Here is a 23,906-nt window from a genome sequence, read left to right on the forward strand (position 1 = left end):
TTATATCATATATAATATTAAACGAATTCGATACTTAATTTTATAATGTATTAATATAATTTATTATATCTGAAATATAAAATATTATTATTACAACTAGTTTGTCACTGAGAAGTAAGGTATTTGAAGCAAAGCATTACTGGATTATGCAAGAAGGTAGGCGATGTTTGGATCCTGTGCCTTAATTCTATTCTCAATTATTATCTTAGCGTATGCTCGATTACACTACCTCTAGCGCTTGAAAGTGGAACTAGCCGCTGGCGCACAGAGAAACAAAACACAGGAAAATTCGCTCAGTGTCCATTCTTTATAATCCCTATTCGCTGGTAACACCGTCAATAGAACTGTTGTCTTGGAGTCCACTTAAAGAAAGAAGATTCTTCAACTCTCTCTTATTACTATTTAAAATCATCCACACCTCCACACCCTCTTACCTAGCATCTCGTTTTGTTTACCTTTCACTACCTCGAACCCGGAACATGTACCTTCTCTGTATTCCTCTGCACAGAACATCCTTCTACTCATCATAGTTCAGCATATTTATTCCACGCCTCTGGAACTCTCTCCCTGACCATATCAGAGACTGCCGGACAATATCAAAATTCAAATTTAAATTAAAGAATCACATTCTAGTTCGTGGAATTGCTTGTTGAACATCTGTCAGGTTGCGCAACTTCTGCTTAACCCATGACATATAGTAAATATTGTAACTATGCTGTTGTAAAATTGACAATTAATATGTAATGTATTTATTATTATTATTATTATTATTATTATTATTATTATTATTATTATTATCATCAGTTATCACTATCATCATTGCCATCTGATTTTCTTTCTTTTCTTTCTTTTTTTCTTGTATTAGCCCGATGAGAACTGTATAGTGTTCTTTTGACCCTGTTGACCCTCTATAGGGGCTTTAATTTAATTTGTATTATTTTCACCAGCGTCTGTATTTCTTTTTTGTATGTATATGTGATATCTGGTGGGATGGAAGAGAAGATCTTATGACCTTAATCCTCTCAGATTAAATAAATAAATAAATAAATAAATAATGGTTTCTTTAACTTGGAAAAGTTAAGGCCATACGGCTTTCTCTAACACTCAACCAGGAGTAAAACACAATACAAAAAACACTACCGGTACAAATTTACAAAAGTAAAGTACACTACAATTTTACACACAAAACTGAAGTAGATAATCATAATATAATGTAAACAACAAGTCAGTAGAAATCAGACATAATATATAACATACAGAAAGAAAGGAAAAAGCATAATAAAATGTGAACAGTAAGTCAAAATAAATGAGACGTACAAAGTGTAAAAATATAAGACAATAATAATAATAATAATAATAATAATAATAATAATAATAATAATAATAAAATAGTGCAGTACAAAGCATACAATGAACACAATATTTTTAAGTACACACAGCAAAGAAAATTATGATTACATATAGCTCAAGTTATCACATTATAGATATACTATTATCGGGAAATATGAAAACAAAAATATAAAATAAGTTGAATAACACTAGAATATAAACAAAATGTAGTGAATACGTGGAAACATGCAATACAACATTTGTCATAATAGTAAGTTAGTTTGGCAACTCGTCATAAGATAATTTTCTAACTTGGATTTGAAAGATTTCAATGTTCGGCAGCCCTTGACTTCAAGCGGCAGAGAGTTCCAGTGACGAGAGGTAGCAACAGTGAAAGATGAAGAATAAAGAGATGATGTGTGAAGTGGAATTTCTAGCGTGTTATCGCGTTGTGATTGAGTATTAATATTATGATAGCGAGAGAGTATGAAAACGAGCGAATAAATAAGAGGAGGATATGTTCGAAGTGTATACCCTAAACCTGATTACACCGTTGTAGCAGTGGTTATCGGACTCTTTCTCCCCAATTGCATCTCTTGTACCTTTTCGGTTCCTGAAGCCAAACTGCTCTTCTTCCAATTGATTATCAATCTTATAAAATAAACGTCGATTCAGTATTCGCAAGAGAATCTTTGCAGAATGCGATATTATATTGTCATATAAGTAAAATTAATAACATTTATATTTTGGTGATTTCCTGGTGTTGACGAGTTGGCAATGCTGGTCCTTGTTCAACAAAGAAACGATGTCAAGATACGGAGGATCAGAATCTGCAAGCTGTCATCGAATCTGTGGCTCCTTATAAATATTCCAGACAGCGCAGGGTATGTGAAGCATGCCACGCTAGGCGCGCGAGTTGCTTGCACACGTTCGTAATTACTTATCCCGTCGGGTTTATTACAAAAATAAGGGTGGGGAAGTAGATATATCATTCGTCAAGAGATCACGCGTCTTATTATGCGGACGTGCACTTATTTATATTTTTAATTAGTTAATATCCGCAGGGGTTACGCTCTGCCAGGACCACGCCCCCCGGGGTGTGCGCACCCAGTCTACTCGTGAGGATTCTTAAAGAGCACGGCTTCTATTATTAAACACCGCCCGTCCTGATCTGTAAACACGCTAGCGGACTGGTGGCACGTGTGTAGTACAGTGACTGTCATCAGTTTCCTTATTTTCTTCACTTCATACCCTGCATCAACCTTTCGCCTTCTCATCTCTAATCTACCGATTTCCCTCCACTTCATATTTATCCCTTGTTCGTCTTCTCCTGCTACTTCTTACACTTTTAGTTACACCTTCTCCATTGCCCCATTAATACACATTCCCTTATTTTTCCCATCACTTCATCGGTCCTTCTCTTCCCTCTTCACACTTCTTCCGCCTTCTCTTTCCCCTCACACATCCTCCATTCTTCTCTTTACCTTCACAATTCCTCCGTCCTTCTCTTCTCCTTCACATTTCTTCCGCCCTTCTCTTCTCCTTCACATTTCCTCCGCCCTTCTCTTCTCCTTCACATTTCCTCCGCCTTTTTCTTCTCCTTCACATTTCTTCCGCCCTTCTCTTCTCCTTCACATTTCCTCCGCCCTTCTCTTCTCCTTCACATTTCCTCCGTCCTTCTCTTCTCCTTCACATTACCTCCGCCCTTCTCTTCTCCTTCACATTACCTCCGCCCTTCTCTTCTCCTTCACATTACCTCCGCCCTTCTCTTCTCCTTCACATTAGCTCCGTCCTTCTCTTCTCCTTCACATTAGCTCCGCCCTTCTCTTCTCCTTCACATTACCTCCGCCCTTCTCTTCTCCTTCACATTTCCTCCGGCCTTCTCTTCTCCTTCACATTACCTCCACCCTTCTCTTCTCCTTCACATTTCCTCCGCCCTTCTCTTCTCCTTCACATTACCTCCGCCCTTCTCTTCTCCTTCACATTTCCTCCGCCCTACTCTTCTCCTTCACATTACCTCCACCCTTCTCTTCTCCTTCACATTTCCTCCGCCCTTCTCTTCTCCTTCACATTTCCTCCGCCCTACTCTTCTCCTTCACATTACCTCCACCCTTCTCTTCTCCTTCACATTTCCTCCGCCCTTCTCTTCTCATTCACATTACCTCCACCCTTCTCTTCTCCTTCACATTTCCTCCGGCCTTCTCTTCTCCTTCACATTACCTCCACCCTTCTCTTCTCCTTCACATTTCCTCCGCCCTTCTCTTCTCCTTCACATTACCTCCGCCCTTCTCTTCTCCTTCACATTTCCTCCGCCCTACTCTTCTCCTTCACATTACCTCCACCCTTCTCTTCTCCTTCACATTTCCTCCGCCCTTCTCTTCTCCTTCACATTACCTCCACCCTTCTCTTCTCCTTCACATTTCCTCCGGCCTTCTCTTCTCCTTCACATTACCTCCACCCTTCTCTTCTCCTTCACATTTCCTCCGCCCTTTTCTTCTCCTTCACATTACCTCCGCCTTCTCTTCCCCTTCACATTTCCTCCGCCCTTCTCTTCCTCTTCACATTACCTCCGCCCTTCTCTTCTCCCTCACATTACCTCCGCCCTTCTCTTCTCCTTCACATTACCTCCGCCCTTCTCTTCTCCTTCACATTACCTCCACCCTTCTCTTCTCCTTCACATTACCTCCGCCCTTCTCTTCTCCTTCACATTTCCTCCGCCCTTCTCTTCCCCTTCACATTTCCTCCGCCCTTCTCTTCCCCTTCACATTTCCTCCGCCCTTTTCTTCTCCTTCACATTACCTCCGCCCTTCTCTTCCCCTTCACATTTCCTCCGCCCTTCTCTTCCCCTTCACATTACCTCCGCCCTTCTCTTCTCCCTCACATTACCTCCGCCCTTCTCTTCTCCTTCACATTACCTCCGCCCTTCTCTTCTCCTTCACATTACCTCCACCCTTCTCTTCTCCTTCACATTACCTCCGCCCTTCTCTTCTCCTTCACATTTCCTCCGCCCTTCTCTTCCCCTTCACATTTCCTCCGCCCTTCTCTTCCCCTTCACATTACCTCCGCCCTTCTCTTCTCCTTCACATTACCTCCGCCCTTCTCTTCTCCTTCACATATCCTCCGCCCGTATTCCTATCATACTTCCCCCCACCGAGTGTGGGCAAATAGTTCTGTGATCTGTAGTGAAAAAATGACAAAATTTTAAACCCTTACTATGAGCCACAGTCAACAGCTAATGTTGTTAGTAGTTAGACCATGAAAGAAATGTAATTTGTGTGACTATGTCCAATGACGCTGCCTCCCCTATCTACGGGAATGTGGTTATTGAATTTGTGTATAAAATTAGCAGTGCTGCGAGGAGTCTCTCAGTAATATCTTGGCATCGCGAGCAGGTACAGACCTGTGCGACCACTCGTCTGATTTATTGCGAGTTCCGTCATATTAATGTGATAATAGACACGTACGATACGTTTTGAGTGAAATATAGTGAATAACTTATTGTGAGCTGGGAGTAATTCCGGAATCTCGCTTCATATGAAGAAAAAATATATTGCATGTCCTTCATTAATTTCTTCTCTTATCATAAATCCATACTGAGCATTTGTAAAACGAAACGAAAATAAAACATTCAGACCAACACAACTCTAGTTTCATTCCCGTATTCTACTTGCCGGAGTATCCCGGATAGAGAGCACAATTTTTTAAATACTGTAAAAAATATATATAATAATAATAATAATAATAATAATAATAATAATAATAATAATTTATTTTGGCTGGCAGAGTTAAGGCCGTAAGGCCTTCTCTTCCACTCAACCAGCAAAAAGTGTATATACATATGCTTGAACTTACAAAGAATTCAACAATTTGATTTAGATGAGAGTTACATGTATACAAGAGTTATTTACGAATTAAACAACAAAATACTATGAACTATTAATTAAACACTGAAATAAACTGTGTAGCAGAATTAAGCTAAAATACATAGAATGTTAATATATTTCAAATAATATTAGATAATAGAAAGAGATTATTATGAGACAATTTTTAAAATACAGCACTATCAGGATGATGTCTAAAGAAAGAAGTAACAATGTAGTCAGTGATAGTTTAAATCAGTATGATTGGAGTGAATCAGTATGATTGTATGTATTAAGTATCCCATGATAGAATGCAAATCTGGCTTTCAGGTAGTAGCTCCCTGTAAAGCACGTTTGAATAATTTCAAGTAAAATTGTTCCGGGGCCGGATATCGATCCCGGGACCTTTCGCTTAACGCACGAATGCTCTACCGACTGAGCTACCCCAGGAACTATACGACACCGTCACTCAAGTTGGGTTCTGGAGTCTTATTAGCCATTTGAGTTGTGTGGATATAAAGGAAAAATTGTCGGGAGAGCATTCGTGCGCTAAGCGAAGGGTCCCGGGATCGATTCCAGACCCCGGAACAATATTTTCTTGAAATTATTTATCCCATGATATAATTACATCCATGGGATGGAACGCAAATATTGCGGACCTAGTTTTCCAAATAATAATAAAACAACTCTTCTTAGGATTCACAATTAGCTCATATCTTTAAGATAACCTGACAGTGTGGGAGGGTCCACATTCGATTCCTGTCTCAGACTGCAGCAGAATGTTCTGCAAAATGTCCCCAGCCAACCAACAGGACAACAACCTATTGACCCGACGACGTGTCTCGTACAGAACGTAATCCAGATGTGTCTGAGATAACGACTCCTTCCTGGAACGCATTAGCGCCTGCGTGGCCTGGTGCAAAAGGAAGCAGATTGATATGCGACACACTTCTGATAACATCTAGTGACGAGCGTTCTGTTTACATTGCTCCGTTGGACGTCAACCACCCCCTTCTCGCACCTATTTTTATGTTCACTCAAACGGGCAAGCACGGAGTCGATAAGGAATTCAAGAATTTCAGGATTACGTTTAATTAATTATACACGCCATTTGGCTGCTAGGAATTTTACTTGTGTATTTTTAAAATGCCGTTATGTATTTCAGGAATTTACACACCGTGTACGCCATGGATGGGCATCGTGCCTCACTTGAGAATTTGTGCCTCCCTGACCTTCACAGAGCTTATCGCTCTGAGTGACATCACCTTCACAGTCCCCGTCCCTCCCTCACGCAGCTCCTAGGCGTGGGCAGGATCTATATCAGTTTCATAAGCAATATCAGTGGTGGCATATCGGTTGAGAAGCTTTTATCATCTAGTCTGCTGTCAAAAAATCTGAAAGTTAGAATTTATAAAACAGTTATATTACCGGTTGTTCTGTATGGTTGTGAAACTTGGACTCTCACTCTGAGAGAGGAACATAGGTTAAGGGTGTTTGAGAATAAGGTGCTTAGGAAAATATTTGGAGCTAAGAGGGATGAAGTTACAGGAGAATGGAGAAAGTTACACAACACAGAACTGCACGCATTGTATTCTTCACCTGACATAACTAGGAACATTAAATCCCGACGTTTGAGATGGGCAGGGCATGTAGCACTTATGGGCGAATCCAGAAATGCATATAGTGTGTTAGTTGGGAGACCGGAGGGAAAAAGACCTTTGGGGAGGCCGAGACTTAGATGGGAGGATAATATTAAAATGGATTTGAGGGAGGTGGGATATGATGATAGAGACTGGATTAATCTTGCTCAGGATAGGGACCGATGGCGGGCTTATGTGAGGGCGGCAATGAACCTTCGGGTTGCTTAAAAGCCATTTGTAACTAAGTAAGTACAACGACATTACTCCTTATGTCATAAAGAACATGCTGAATTAAAGGCAAGACAAATTAAATGTTATTCCGAAGAAAATTTATGATCTTAACATTTGCATACTAAATACGACATTATACCTTAAACACGCTGCATTAAAAGGTACGAGGAATTAAATGTTGTTTGTACGTATTATTTCCAAAAGAAATTTATAAAAAATATTAAATTTGCGTAGAAAACGAAATATGATTTTCTGAAATTATTTTAGGTCGAGAACGTGCAAATCTATTAAGTAATCTTGATAAACGCCAGAATATTCAAGAAAATAAACGTAGACAACGTGATGGAATATTATTGGCTAGTTACGCAATTTCTCGCCTGTGATTTAAATCGATTCAATGATGGAGAAATAGTAAAGAGGTTAATGATTAAAGCTGCCGAATTTATTTGCCAAATTGAATAAAAATTTTCGAGTCTCTCACGTTAACCAAGCGTTTTCCTAATAATTCGCCACTGACCGCCTTAGCGATTACGATAAGGTGACGCAGGTCACAGCAGTTTATATTTCCCATCCTACTCTGCAGTCTCCTCTCCTAGTAAACAAACTATTTCAAATCGAGCGCCTCACTTAACCGAAAATTGTGCCCATGTATGGTGTACGCGTTAACTGTCATTCTAAATCTCATCTTGTGTCTTAATGTTTACTGGATTTTAAGCGTAATTTAAAATTTCTTCTTCGAAGTACGCATTAAAGGAAGATAAGAGTGAAATTTTGGTAATTTTTCAAGGAAAAAAATCAACGACATTTCCTTCATATGTTCGTCAAATTTGATCAACAGTAATCTCATTAGATGCTTAGATTTATCTAGAGAAAATCAAAACTCAAGTGGGATTTAATTGACTATTACACGATTAGAAGAAAGTATATAAAGATTAGAAGAAATAAAGTACTCTAATACAATGAAATATTAATTCACTTACTAAACTGTATTGAATAGTACATTATGCAACGAGCCTATATAGTGATAGTAATTAAAACGCGAGTATGTTTGTTTATTAAACTAGCGCAAGCGAGTTTCATAATTTTCATACGAGCGTCTTAATTACCATTATACGCAAGTTTCATACGACTTTTTATGATCGACCATATTTCTAACTTGAAATTATTCAGAGGTATTTATTTTATTCGTATCTGACTGAAGATCGGAAGTGACCTTGTGCATAGCTCGTAAATTGTGAGATGTACGCAGACGCGAAAGTATTGATTTTCCTGAGGAACAATAATGTGATTGACCTTCATGTAATCTAGAGAATAACATGAATTAATTTTGATATAACCTGGAAATTGATTTAGAATTTAAAAACGAGATGACAAATTGAATTTATTTGAATATTATTTACAATTAACGCTAATTATTATAGTAACAGAACATAACCTTCTGCGACAGTATTGGATTTCCAGCCTCCGTGACGTGTCCCTCGTTGTCTTTCGATTGCATATCCGACAACAATAGAAAACCTGAACTTTAATGAATAGGTGTACTTTAATGATATGCATTAAAGGGCTGCTACCAGGTGTATAATTACTACATTTCGGCATGGTCGAGCATAAAATATATTATTGTACCATCTCATCATTACAAATATTACGCTAGACGGCAGTAGTGTGTTATGATAAGCTGTTCTCTTGTTACCAGCTGTGCCAACTACACAATCTTCATTGAACTCTATGGACGATTAACACCCTAATCATTAGAGGGCGGATTTTAGCATATTTGCATGTTTTATTCCTTAATTGCAAATCATATACCACAAATATATTGTGACAGCGACGTGAGATTCGAACTCACGACTAGCGTCCCGCAAGAGAGAAGATCGCGCGGGCTCCACGAAGCTCTGAGGGACGGCGCGCGGCGGAGAGAAGAGAGGGGAAAGGGCCTACGCGCGAGTGGAGGCTGCGCGCGCAGCTGCTACTTATGGAGTGAAGGGGGAACGGACCTTCCCGACTCTTCCAGAAGCCCGTCGAAGTGGAAAAATCGCGAATTCGAAGTTTCTCGGTTACGTTGCTGTGGTTATAAATTACGGACGTGAAGGAGTGTGTGTGTCATTCATGAGTAGCTCAGTGAGTAAGCCAGTGAACAGAGCAGGCTAGCCAGTCTTGTGTACCGGAGTTCGACTTGAGTGTGCGTCCGCAACTGTGTCAGCATCCGAAGGTCTGAGTTCGAGTGCAGTGGACCGCAGTTGGAGGGACTGAGTTCGAGTGCAGTGGACCGCAGTTGGAGGGACCTGAGTTCGAGTACAGTGGACTGTCTCTGAAGGTCTGTGGTTCGAGATACTGTGAACTCGAGTGACTGAGCTAGAAGAACTGTGAACTGAGAACTGACAGTTCTGATTTGTAAATAGTGCTTTGTAAATATTAGTTAAGATTAACAGTTCATTGTTGTTCGTAACAGTCCAATCCAAATAAATTGTCATTGCCGTCAGTGGAGTGCTATAACGAATACTGTGTTGAGTGAAAATCCTATTGTTGACGAGAGCGTTAATTGTGAATTGTAGAAAGGAATTATTGTTGGAAGAATAAAATCCTATTGTTGAGTTGAAATAAATTCACAATATAAAAGCATTTCAAGTTATTTGCAACACACACACACACATATATATATATATATATATATATATATATATATATATATATATATATATATATATATATATATTAGGTAAATGCATATTCCAGCTTTTGATGCATATAAAAAGCATATTTTGTTATTTTTTTAATCAATCTGGTGGTTAAACCAAAGTTAAGAATAGGGAATATTGGAAAAATGGAATCCAGAAGAAATATATTACATTATGTAGGCCTATATATTATTTATCGCACTGACAACATGCAGACAATGTCCTGTTGTCGGCGAATCAGTGGACAAATCCGCGGCAATCTCAAAGCACTCCATAATGAAATGCATTGCTGACTCTGGGCAAATAAATAATGCTAGGCCGTTATGATGGATGAAAGTGGAGATGAAACGAACACGTAATCAAAACAAAAAGCCACCTTATCGTCTACTTCACACATGCAGTACTAGATTTTGACAGTTTTCACGCCAACGCTGTAATCGGTGGGAAAGTTAGCCTCCAGGAAGTGTTTACAGACTTATTTTCGCTTGCTAAACTCGAATTTAGTCGCCTATCAACAACAGGCCTAATACAGACACGATAACACAATTTTCTGCTTTCTATTTGTAGAGGGCTGTCCTTCCTTAAGGAGATTCAAGAATAACTTTAAAAGTTGTGTATAAAGTGCAAATTAAAATTAAGGTGACATTTAACATTTAATTTTTTAAGGTGACGTATTTATTTAGCCTGACGAGTTACTTCCTTGGTTTGAATTGTAAATTATTTAAAAATAGCGTGTAAGAGGGCCTTAGACTAGAAATGTTTATATATTATTTTAATGTACCGAAGTACATATGATATTTCCAAGCAGATATTCTGCGTCATCATACGATGAAAGTTCCATTCCATTACTCTTTCATCGTAGAAATGTTTAGCTTAAATGTAGTTCTGTTTATAAGTATGCATAAGGATGTAATTATTTGTCTTATTTGAACTGTTGTATCAGTGAAGCGAGGTGAGTCAGTGAAGTTATGGTTTTACAGTGCAGTGAATAGTTCCGATCATTGATAATTTATAATGTCAGTGAAATGTGTTCTATAGTGTCAGTGAAATGTGTCCTAAAGTGTCAGTGAAATGCGTCATAGTGCCACTACAGGGAATGAGATGAGAGTAAAGTGAAAGACTATTGAAACTTATGTAGGGCCTATACATAATTATGTAGGTTGTATTGTAAAATTAGGTATTTTATTTATGAATTTCATGTTGAAGATATACCGATAAGCTATCACAATTTGACTATAATTATGTGTGTGTATTCCGCCTTTGAGTATCAGCCTAGCATCAAGCACGAGCAGACCAATACACGTTAAAACTACACGCCAGGCGATACTAAATCCATGGACTTGACAACCTTCATTCTGTTATAATATTACATCTATGGATACAAATCACAGTAATGCCATCAACTATTATCGAAGTGTCTCAACATCACTTTTAGCAAACATAGCCATGTTACGATACTGCGTCCAGCTCAACGCTAAATAACAAGATCACCACAACTGCCTCATTTAACTTCACATCGGCAAACACCACACAATAAGTGATCACCAAAGCTCGGATCTTGGGGACTTGTGTGTCGTGTGCTTGAGTAAGGTTACAGGCATAACGTACACAAAGCTCACGCTGCAAGTGCTCAGGGACAGTCGTTTGTACTAAGAAAGTGGTCACATCGAATGGCAAGAAGACGAAAGAATAAACTGTGTCACGTCGAAGCCAATGACATTCAGAGAATTACAGGTAAACGGTCTGTTTGAGGAATTAGAAAATACGTGTTATTCGAATGGGTGTTATGGAAGTTTGAAAATGCATTTCTTAAATTTTAGGTACAGAATTTCGTGGAGGAATTCTGAGGAGATACATTATTTTCTTCTAATGCAGAGTTTATATCTTGTAAGTTGTACCACACATAAATTAGAGCTGGAAACGGGCATTCATTGAAAGACATTGCAGTCCTTTAAATTGATGGAGAATTTGTCCATAGCCATGGATCAAGTCGTAGAGGGACCTTCCCTAGTAGTGATACACTAATTGAAAACTATTTGCGAGAAAAATTTAGGATATACTTATCTTTCTCAGATACGAGATATGCTGAAAATCGAACAGGAAACAGTGACAGTGAAATATTCAGTATTTTATTTAGGCCCAAGACTTTATAATAAAATTTCAAACCATTTTCCAAATTTGAAATTTTTTAAAATTGAAACTTTTAAAAAAGAATTTTGTAAAATTATCCATGATATGTAATAGTAACAAATGTACTTTTTTACCTTTTATTTCTATCGACTATATTCATGTTTTTTATCGAATATCACTGGCTTCTGTCGGATTGTCAATTTATATTAAATGTGTATTTTTCTCTCCTTTTCCCTTTCTTCTTTATTCTTGCTCTTGTGTTGTACTTATTGGTTTGAATTAAGTTAATTACTGTATTTAGTAAACTGTCCTTGTAAATTTTATGTTATATTATTCACTAAGACCACACCGTACACGAGCCTGACTCTTACGGTAGTGGATAGAAACATTTTTTAATTTTATAAATGCAATTTGTACTCACTAGGTAGCTAGTTAAAATAAATAAAATAAAAAAATTAAAGTTTGCTCCCGTCACTTCATGTGACGTGGAAATAAGTTTCCTTCGTTTCAAATCATGTTTAACTAACAGACGAAGAATTTATGGGTTCGAAAATCTTCGAATGCATGTAGTCATACACTGTAATGAAATGTACAGAGCAGAACTGTAAATTTGATGTATTTTGCATGTTTATTTATATATATGCTATAAAATTAGATGTTTCAACCTATCATAATATTATCATTATGTTGTTCCAGCAAGGAACCACTTTTATAGCAGACCTGACAGTACCTCCGTGCTGGAAGCGGGAGTTTGTTGACATTGAAGTCCGGTCGCTTAGCCACGTTCAAAGACACAAGTCCCCAACTTCCGAGCTTTGGTGATCACATAGTTCATATATTTAAAGTAATGTAAAAACTATGTGCTTTTTAAACAGTTTTTAAACATCGTTTTTAAACAGTGTTTTTTAAATAGTGTTTTAAATATTGACTGAAACATTCTAATTTAATTTTGATAAAGTGTTGTACCAGCAAATAGTATATAAGAGTTAAGGTAATCATTCATGTAACGATGGCAACACTTCACCGACATAGCACAGTATGCACAAAAACACTGATCATTTAAGTGTACGATAGATGTACCCATAGGCTTGGTTAACAATTAGCATCATATACATACATCTGAAGATGGTACAATTTACGTACCGAAAACGTTAATGAGAAAATATGACTAATTATTTCATTCATTTAATTGTATGCAAAGGCGGAATACACACACATAATTATAGTCAAATTATTTTATTTATGTTTTATTATTAATTGTAATTATTGTGTTAAATTGTATTGTGTATTCTTATTGTATTGTGTATATAATAGTATTGTGTATTGTAAATTTTATTGTGTATTGTGTATGATTTTATTGTGTATTGTTTATCATTTTATTTTGTATTGTTTATATTGTGTATACCACTGCCACCGGGTGCTTGCCTACTTGCAGTGTAAATAAATACATGCATACATGACAAATCAGAAAATTTCATTTTATTATCGTGATAAGTCAGAGAATCTTCGAATGCGTGTCGAGTGTACTATATGTTAGAAAATTAATTGACCCCTAATTTTGGATTAGTTTTATCAATGATGCCTATCGAAAAATGTGCCGAAAGTGTACTGTTTAAGCAGTGGGTTGAAAGACAAAGAATTTCAAGAACTAATGGTGTTTCAACATTCTTATGTATATACTGTATAACAGAAAATCCATCAGTAACAGTAAGTTTCTTTATTACACTTTCTTTTTATTCAAATTTAATAGTGCATATTTCGTTATTTTTAGTGCATAATATCTTGGTTTTTACGTACATTCATATTTTACCGCTTTTACTGCATATGAATCTCCTCCCTACTTATCATTTACGTTCTAGTTTCTTTTCTCTTCAACCATCTTATACAGGGTGTTAAAAAATAACGTTTACAACGTTTCAGGGTTGATAGAGGACATAAAAACAAACATCTGTTTTAAGTGACAAAACTTTAGCAGATGCGCCGTTTTGCCGCTAGATGGCCTGAAGGAATAGATGACTTGACTTCCGTCACAACACACACTGGTTAATTCTGTTTGTGCACGACCATCTTGTAGGGCCTTATCTGTTGCCTAACAGTCTCCGTGGTGGTAATTATTTTGTTTTTCTACGCGACGTCCTACCAAAACTTTTAGAAAATATCCCACTGAACATCAGAGAACGAATATGGTTTCAGCATGACGGTGCTCCTCCACACTCTGATCGTCGTATCAGGAACCACCTAACTGCTACATTCACCGATCGCTGGATTGGCAGGGTTGGGCCGGTACCGTGGCCACCTCGATCACCGGACCTAACTGGATTTCTTTCTGTGGGGAGACGTGAAATGTTTTATGTATGAGACACCGATCGATACGTCAGAAGACTTAGTTGCTCGCGTTGTTGAAGCTGAACATGTTATTAGAGACAATGTTGGCCTTTTTAGCGTTCCAGACACTCCATAGTACGAAGGTACCAGTTGTGCAATGCCTTCAATGGACGGCAGATTCAACACCACCTCTAAAACGACAATTGGTCTTCTTCTTTATGGATTATACTAACACTTACGTACACAATAAACGGCGTATCTGTCAAAGTTTTGTCACTTACTTACTTACTGGCTTTTAAGGAACCCGAAGGTTCATTGCCGCCCTCACATCAGCCCGCCATTGGTCCCTATCCTGAGCAAGATTAATCCATTCTCTATCATCATATCCCACCTCCCTCAAATCCATTTTAATATTATCTTCCAATCTACGTCTCGGCCTCCCCAAAGGTCTTTTTCCCTCCAGCCTCCCAACTAACACTCTATATGCATTTCTGGATTCGCCCATACGTGCTACATGTCCTGCCCATCACTAACGTCTGGATTTAATGTTCCTAATTATGTCAGGTGAAGAATACAATGCGTGCAGTTCTGGGTTGTGTACCTTTCTCAATTCTCCTGTAACTTCATCCCTCTTAGCCCCAAATATTTTCCTAAGCACCTTATTCTCAAACACCCTTAATCTCTGTTCCTCTCTCAAAGAGAGAGTCCAAGTTTCACAACCATACAGAACAACCGGTAATATAACTGTTTTATAAATTCTAACTTTCAGATTTTTTGACAGCAGACTGGATGACAAAAGCTTCTCAACCGAATAATAACAGGCATTTCCCATATTTATTGTGTGTTTAATTTCCTTCCGAGTATCATTCATATTTGTTACTGTTGCTCCCAGGTATTTGAATTTTTCCACCCCTTCAAAGGATAAATTTCCAATTTTTATATTTCCATTTCGTACAATATTCTCGTCAGGAGACATAATCATATACTTTGTCTTTTCGGGATTTACTTCCAAACCTATCTCTTTACTTGCTTCCAGTAAAATTCCCGTGTTTTCCCTAATCGTTTGTGGATTTTCTCCTAACATATTCACGTCATCCGCATAGACAAGCAGCTGATGTAACCCGTTCAATTCCAAACCCGCTCTATTATTCTGGACTTTCCTAATGGCATACTCTAGAGCAAAGTTAAAAAGTAAATGTGATAGTGCATCTCCTTGCTTTAGTCCACAGTGAATTGGAAACGCATCTGACAGAAACTGACCTATACGGACTCTGCTGTACGTTTCACTGAGACACATTTTGTCACTTACAAAAGATATTTGTTTTTACCTCCTCCATTACTTCTGAAACGTTGTAAACGTCATTTTTAACACCCTGTATAACCATCTTACCATCTTTATTTATAGCTACCCCACTTAGTAACAAATATAGAGCTTTGAAATTCAATGTCACCAAGAAATGGTCGACAGATTTTGCCTGGAACCCTATACCAGGGACAGGGATCTGTGTTACCAGTAAATCTATGATAGAGAACCCATAGTTTTACCACACTCCCGGAAGAAAACCATGCTAAAAATCTTACCGCCCTTTAAAATTCACGCCCTGGTCGAGATTTGAGCCCACAAATCTCAGATCTAACAGCCAAGAATAACCGCGAGATCACAAACTACTACAGTATGCATACAGAGATTGGAATTGTGGGTAATCCATTGGCCAGGGCGTAATTAACGTTGCTAAAAGATTCTATTGTCTGCAGAACTGCCTAATCATTCTCCTTTCCCAGAGAAATTGCGATTCATTTCTCTAGACCAAAATTCACACTTCTCTCAGGCCAAGTACGACCTACATGTCACGGCACATCATACCACTGTAATCATCTAGGACAGTGGTTCCCAGACACTTGAAGGCCCGATCCAGTTTTGGGCCAGACTTCTGTATACGATCCCTACTACCGACCCAACCGGTAGGGTACTTTCTCCCAGTCCAAAAATAAAAACACCTGTAAAATCGAAAAGGAGCTGGTCTTCCCTTTGCAGGAAAAAGAGAATACAGCAGCAGCAGTAGTAGTGATTTTGAAATACATTTTCATTCAACTGCAGAGGCTATTTTTAAATTTGTAAATTATGTTTATTTAACGACGCTCGTAACTGCCGAGGTTATATCAACGTCGCCGGTGTGCCGGAATTTTGTCCCGCAGGAGTTCTCTTACATGCCAGGAAATCTACTGACATGAGCCTGTCGCATTTAAGCATACTTAAATTTTAATCATGTTTTATTTAACGACGCTCGAAACTGCCGAGGTTATATCAGCGTCGCCGATGTGCTGGAATTTTGTCTTGCAGAAGTTCTTTTACATGCCAGTAAATCTACTGACATGAGCCTGTCGCATTTAACCACACCTTAAATCTACTGACATGAGCCTGTCGCATTTAACCACACCTTAAATCTACTGACATGAGCCTGTCGCATTTAACCACACTTTAAATCTACTGACATGAGCCTGTCGCATTTAACCACACCTTAAATCTACTGACATGAGCCTGTCGCATTTAACCACACTTTAAATCTACTGACATGAGCCTGTCGCATTTAACCACACCTTAAATCTACTGACATGAGCCTGTCGCATTTAACCACACCTTAAATTTACTGACATGAGCCTGTCGCATTTAACCACACTTTAAATCTACTGACATGAGCCTGTCGCATTTAACCACACCTTAAATCTACTGACATGAGCCTGTCGCATTTAACCACACCTTAAATCTACTGACATGAGCCTGTCGCATTTAACCACACTTTAAATCTACTGACATGAGTCTGTCGCATTTAAGCACATTTAAATTTTATTTATGCTTCATTTAACGACGCTCGCAACTGCAGAGGTTATATCAGCGTCGCCGGATGTGCCACAATTTTGTCTCGCAGGAGTTCTTTTACATGCCAGTAAATCTACTGGCATGAGCCTGTAGCATTTAAACACACTTAAATGCCATCGACCTGGGCCAGGATCGAACCCGCAACCTCGAGCATAGACCGTCAGCGCTATACCGACTACTATACCCAGATCGATAAGCACACTTAAATGCCGTCGATCTGAGCCGGGTTCGAACCCGCAACTTCGGGCACAGAAGGCAGGCACTCTATCGACTGCTCCACCCAGGCAGATCAGAGACTATTTATTCAGCGGAGAAATTCAACGTGGGTGATAAATGCAAGTTTCGCTGAAACTATCAAAGCCATGCTAAAGATTTCATCGCCCGTTTAAATCCATGACCGTCGGGCGAGGTGTGAACCCACGAACCTCTGATGAACCGTAGAGTATTATTTTATTTTCGTTCTTCACGTGGTTAAAAAGTGAAAACATACGCAATATAATACGTTATTACAAATTCACTTAGAGAGGACGCTACTTCTGTTGAGCAGTAAGTCCATTGTGGGTAGGATCAGTCTCTGGACAGCCCCTACGGCGCCGTGCACATCAGTAGTGGAGTTTTATAGTCGGAGGACAACATAAATATTTTTACGCAATTTGGACAGGTTTCCCGGTCGATACCTGAAAGTTTACTGCCAAGATATCTAGAAAACGAACAAAAACAGGTGCACAATGAGGATGCCCGTGAAAGCAGGGCTGCACAGGGATGAATTTTTTAGATTGCTTTCTTTCACTGAAGAGAAACCAATGAACGAAAAGGACTGCATTCTTGTCCGTGGTGCTACTGATGTATATCTATCCGTGTATTTTAAATTGCTGTGCAGGCTAAGACTTCACCGTTGTCATGGTAACGTAGTTGATGTCGCAATGATACGTATTAAGTAACCAAGCAGCGAAGGTCCCTAAGAAGATTAGCGCTGCTTTCTTTTGTTTATGTAAACTAGATGCTATATTAACATTAGTGAGACATATTTGGCCAGTTTTTCCAAGTAATGTTCAATTTTGCTTAAAGAATGTTAAATTAACAGCCTGTTTATTTCTAACGCTTTGTTAATGTATTTTCCATTTTTTCAACATAATTTTGTTTAAGATAACCAACACTTAACTATAACGTCTGTTAGCACTATTTTAACTACTCAACAGCAGTTGGTAATGATTCTACACATGTAAGACAATTTTTGATTCGCTAAAATTAATCTTTAAATTCTATATTATAGAGTGAGTCATGAAACTTGCATAAAATGACAACCTGTTATAGTAGGCCATGCTCCATAAACAAAAGTTGACAATTGAATGTTGTAGGTGAATAATAATTACAAAGTAAGGTTATATTTCCTCATTGCTATTATGGATACGAAATACGAAAGAAATTAAAATAACACTGATGTATTTAAACAGTTCAAAGTATTTTTTAAATGATATATTACCAGTCATATGCTAAACATTCCCTACAGAGAGACACAAAATATTAATTTCGCAACTTCTGTTCGAACAGCTGTGGAGACATCGGCCATATTTAACTAACTGTTAAACGAGTTAACTGCCCGAAATCCTACATTTAAAATTAACAAACTGTTAACAATCTGTTAAACTAAACTGGTGTTGAAAACATACAATTTTATTAATTAAAGAACTGTTTAGAGTTTAACAGTCGTTAAATTTTCTAACAATACTTGGAAAAACCGGACAATTAACTAACAAAATCGGCCTGAAAAAGATTTATTTTCATATTCTAACAAGGTTTGTAAAAGTTTCATCTCAACTGAAACATTCACGGTTGCTGGCAGGGTTTAAACAGCTGATGCTTGACTCCAGAGGTAATCATAATAAACACTAGACCACCGACTAAGATAGAAGGCTGAAAGTCTTTACTCACCACTTTGGTTATCCATGATGTCCCGGTAGCCATGTATTATATCTCTGACGAGTTGGGCCATGGTAGGAAAGGTCACCGGTTGTGTGTCCCCAATTCCCCCACCTCTGTGGATAAAGAAACACCAGAGATAAATAAACACAGCAATTTGTTAGAAACGGCATGCACCTGATTATGCGCAACTTGAGGTAACTTACTTACTTACAAATGGCTTTTAAGGAACCCGAAGGTTCATTGCCGCCCTCACATAAGCCCGCCAGCGGTCCCTATCCTCTGCAAGATTAATCCAGTCTCTATAATCATATCCCACCTCCCTCAAATCCATTTCAATATTATCCTCCCATCTACGTCTCGGCCTCCCTAAAGGTCTTTTTCCCTCCGGTCTCCCAACTAACACTCTATATGCATTTCTGGATTCGCCCATACGTGCTACATGCCCTGCCCATCTCAAACGTCTGGATTTAATGTTCCTAATTATGTCAGGTGAAGAATACAATGCGTGCAGTTCTGTGTTGTGTAACTTTCTCCATTCTCCTGTAACTTCATCCCGCTTAGCCTCAAATATTTTCCTAAGCACCTTATTCTCAAACACCCTTAACCTATGTTCCTCTCTCAGAGTGAGAGTCCAAGTTTCACAACCATACAGAACAACCGGTAATATAACTGTTTTATAAATTCTAACTTTCAGATCTTTTGACAGCAGACTGGATGATAAGAGCTTCTCAACCGAATAATAACACGCATTTCCCATATTTATTCTGCGTTTAATTTCCTCCCGAGTATCATTTATATTTGTTACTGTTGCTCCAAGATATTTGAATTTTTCCACCTCTTGGAAGGATAAATTTCCAATTTTTATATTTCCATTTCGTACAATATTCCCGTCACGGGACATAATCATATACTTTGTCTTTTCGGGATTTACTTCCAAACCGATCGAGCCGATAAAAATAATCAAAACAGAACCTCAATGAACCGGTTCGAGAACCATTCGAAAGCAATTCATCAAAACTGTCCATTTTGCACGGAAACGGGCTAATTAGAACAAAAAATTGATCACTGATTAACTTCATAACTTCTTCACCAGAGGTCTGCATCGGACGTTTTCGCTCGAGCGCCAAGTAGTTCATAGCATAATCCGGTAGGTAGCGCATATGCATAATGGGTAAAATTGTCACGAGCGATAAATCCTCAAACGGTATAAGCCGAGCGTTAGATATTCGTATTTGTTACAGTGATGAACTGTGTAGTAACACCATAGATGTTTATCATTTCAAAACTTTGCAGTGTTTAACTAACCTCTCCATAGTACAACTACAAAACTTGCTTTTAAAATGTAATATAAATGTTGTAGGTAAATGTTTCCCCCCCCCCCCCACACAGGAGTGATTTTGTTTTTGCCACACCTGATAGATGTTATTGGATGTAAATGTAATTATTATAAACGGAGAACACAATCACGATAATGCAAGAACTGTATCAAGTTTTCTAGTAATAATAATAATAATAATAATAACAATAATAATAATCTCTAATAATTAGTGTATCAATCAATCTTTGCGTCTGTAACAGTTGTGCAGCATGATTATTCGTTTTATTATATTTTCTGTGACGTTATCTCTGTACTAATATTATTATTAATCTACTGCTATATCAATAATATTTTGTAAAACGTTTCTACATTGTCGCAGTATATAGGCGGAACACTATGTATGGCCCTATCATATTATATATGTGGTAAATCAAATACTGAATAATTATTAATTAGCAATAATAACTGTATATCGAAGTTTTTCATACTATTTTATTTATAACTTCATGTTCCTGTTTTGGTACGTTCCATTGACTGTTCCATTAAACGTTTGTCATAAACGCAGAAAATAAAGCCTTATTTTTACCGTGTGAGCAAAACATATGTGTATCTTATCTGTCGCCTTCCATACAAGATAAGACATGTCGGTGAGATGACCTTGTACTGCGCTTCTATTTATTACGAGCGTATCACGACCGATCTCATCTCACTCGAGGGTGCGACACTCGACAGAGTTCAAGCGAGCGATTTAACTCCAATGTAGCACTCTGTTCTTTACAGTGTTAATATGAGGAATTTACCTGTCTGACTAGTTTCGAAGTGTTGTTCTTCAGTACTTAAAGGGTGTAAACGATATGTTGTTATTGAAGTGTTGTATCAGTGAAGAATTATGTTGTGTCAGTGAAGTGTGCTGTGTAAGTGAAACGTGTTCCTTTCAGTGAAGCTTTATAGTTTATAGTGGCAGTGCAAAGTATTTGAACAGTGAAATGTTTTTGAAGTGTTAGTGAAATCAGGATAGAATCAGTGAAATGTGTCGTAGTTCCAGTGCAGTGAGTGAGTTGACAGCGAAATGAATGTAATGTTGAAAGGTACTTGTGCAGATATGAACATATACTCGTGAGTTTTAGTTCGATCTTAGTTTTAAGATACAAACTAGAATATTTCAAATGTTATTTTAAGTGATCGTTTCATTTAATTTAGTATATTCCCTGTTGTTATTATTATTATTATTATTATTAATTATTAGTATTATCATTAATTGTATTTTTAATTAATAAGTTTATTATTGTCATTATTGAGTGTAATTAGTTACCACTGCCACCGGGTATATACCCATTGCAGTGTGAATAAATACATACATACATTATCCGAAGCCTAGTGAAGATCCCGTGCTATTTTCTGGTTTCCTGTTGTGGTGAGGTGTGTTCATGATTGTGTCGAAAAGGGTGTGTGTTTTGAAATTGAGTTGAGTGTTCAGGATGTGTTGGGGTTATGTTTTTGTACGTTTGTAAATTTCATACTGTTCTTGAGTGTCAAATTTGTTTCTTTTTTTGGTTCGATGTGTAGTATTTTCATGTCCATGTCTATGTTGCTGTAGTCGTGATTGAAGTTTGTCATATGTTCTGCACAGGTTGAATTGTTGTGTGGTTTGCTTATGGCTGTGATATGTTCCTTGTAACGTGTTTAAAATGATCTTCCAGTCTGTCCAATGTAGTAGTAGTTGCAACTATTGCATGATACTGTAGTGTTAATACACCTGTTAAGTTGTGTTTATTTGTGCGTCTTGTCTGTGTGTTAAGATGTTTTTGTAGTGTGTTTTGTGTTCTACATGCAATACAGTAATTGGAAATCTAATTATGAGCATAAAAAATGGAAATATACTCGACAAAAAACAACTTTCTCCTTGTTGTAAAAAACCATAATTGCAGAAATGAACACAACACTGAATTCACAATATGTTAAATAATTTTATGCTCGACCATGCCGAAATGTAGTAATTATACACCTGGTAGCAGACCTTTAATGCATGTCATTAAAGTACACCTACCCATTAAAGGTCAGGTCTTTCAGCCAATGACGACTCAGGTTACAACTGTTCAGCCAATGACAGGTCAGCTTTCTACCGTTATAAAACCGCAAGTATCGATTATTCTCGGATATGCAATCGAAAGAGAATTAGCGAAAAGTCACGGAGGCTGGAAATCCAATACTGTCGCAGAAGGTTATGTTCTGTTACTATAATAATTAGCGTTAATTGAAAATAATATTCAAATAAATTCAATTTGTCATCTCGTTTTTCAATGTCTAATTTTATTTCAATGTTATCTCTGTAGGTTCTTATGGCCTAGCAAGGTAATGTGAACATCTGTTCCTCGGAAAAAAATCAATACTTTCGCGTCTGCAAACATCTCACAACATACGGGACATTGGTCAAGGTCAGATACAATAAAATTAATAATATCAAGTTAGAAATATGGTCGAGCATAAAAAGTCGTATGAAACTCGCCTATAATGGTAATTAAGAAGCTCGCATGAAAATTATGAAACTCGCTTGCGCTCGTTTCATAAATATCCATACTCGCTTCTTAATTACCTTCATTATAGGCTCGTTGCATAATGTACTAATATAAAAGAAATAAATATTTTGTTGCTAGTGAAACGTGGACAGCAGATGAGGGATAATTTCAGTACTGTCTATTTTGGCGGATACCGTACATCAAGTCTGAACCTTATTTAACTGGTCTAAGGACCAAGCTGCATGTGTGTTATATAGGAAAGGATCAACGTTTTAACTGCGGGAGTTGCCCCCGTAGTACTTCATTTAACAACGTTTTAACTGCGGAAGTCCACACCTGTGGAGTAACAGCGCGGCTGGCCGCAAAACCAGGTGGCCCGGGTTTCGATTCCCGATCGGGGCAAGTTACCTGGTTGAGGTTTTTCAGGGGTTTTCCCTCAACCCAATATGAGCAAATGCTGGGTAACTTTCGGTGCTGGACTCCGGACTCATTTCACCGGCATTATCACCTTCATCTCATTCAGACGCTAAATAAACTAGATGTAGATAAAGCGTCGGAAAATAACCTACTAAAATAAGAAAATAACTGCGGAAGTTACCTCCCTAGTACTTCATTTAACAATTATTTATCTGCGCAAGTTACCTTCCTATTACTTCATTTAACAATGATTTATCTGCGGAAGTTACCTCCCTAGTACTTATTTAACAATCATTTATCCGCGGAAGTTACCTCCCTTGTACTTATTTAACAATCATTTATCTGCGGAAGTTACCTCCCTTGTACTTATTTAACAATCATTTATCTGCGGAAGTTACCTCCCTAGTACTTATTTAACAATCATTTATCCGCGGAAGTTACCTCCCTTGTACTTATTTAACAATCATTTATCTGCGGAAGTTACCTTCCTATTACTTCATTTAACAATGAATTATCTGCAGAACTCACCTTCCTATTACTTCATTTAACAATGAATTATCTGCAGAACTCACCTTCCTATTACTTCATTTAACAACGTTTTATCTGCGGAAGTTACCTCCCTAGTACTTATTTAACAATCATTTATCTGCGGAAGTTACCT

At 37.8% G+C, this 23,906-nt stretch overlaps 1 protein-coding gene across 1 annotated transcript in view; it reads right to left on the reverse strand.

Annotated features, from left to right (window-relative positions):
* Positions 1 to 23,906, reverse strand: part of LOC138695098 (very long chain fatty acid elongase AAEL008004-like) — a 473,051-nt gene that overhangs the window by 214,971 nt on the left and 234,174 nt on the right. The window contains exon 3 of the mRNA XM_069819488.1: positions 19,004 to 19,107. Within this exon, the coding sequence (XP_069675589.1) occupies positions 19,004 to 19,064 (61 nt within the window). The 5' untranslated portion in view covers positions 19,065 to 19,107. The remainder of the gene's footprint in view (positions 1 to 19,003; positions 19,108 to 23,906) is intronic.

This window comes from Periplaneta americana, chromosome 2 (genome assembly GCF_040183065.1).
Source record: "Periplaneta americana isolate PAMFEO1 chromosome 2, P.americana_PAMFEO1_priV1, whole genome shotgun sequence".
NCBI lineage: Eukaryota > Metazoa > Arthropoda > Insecta > Blattodea > Blattidae > Periplaneta > Periplaneta americana.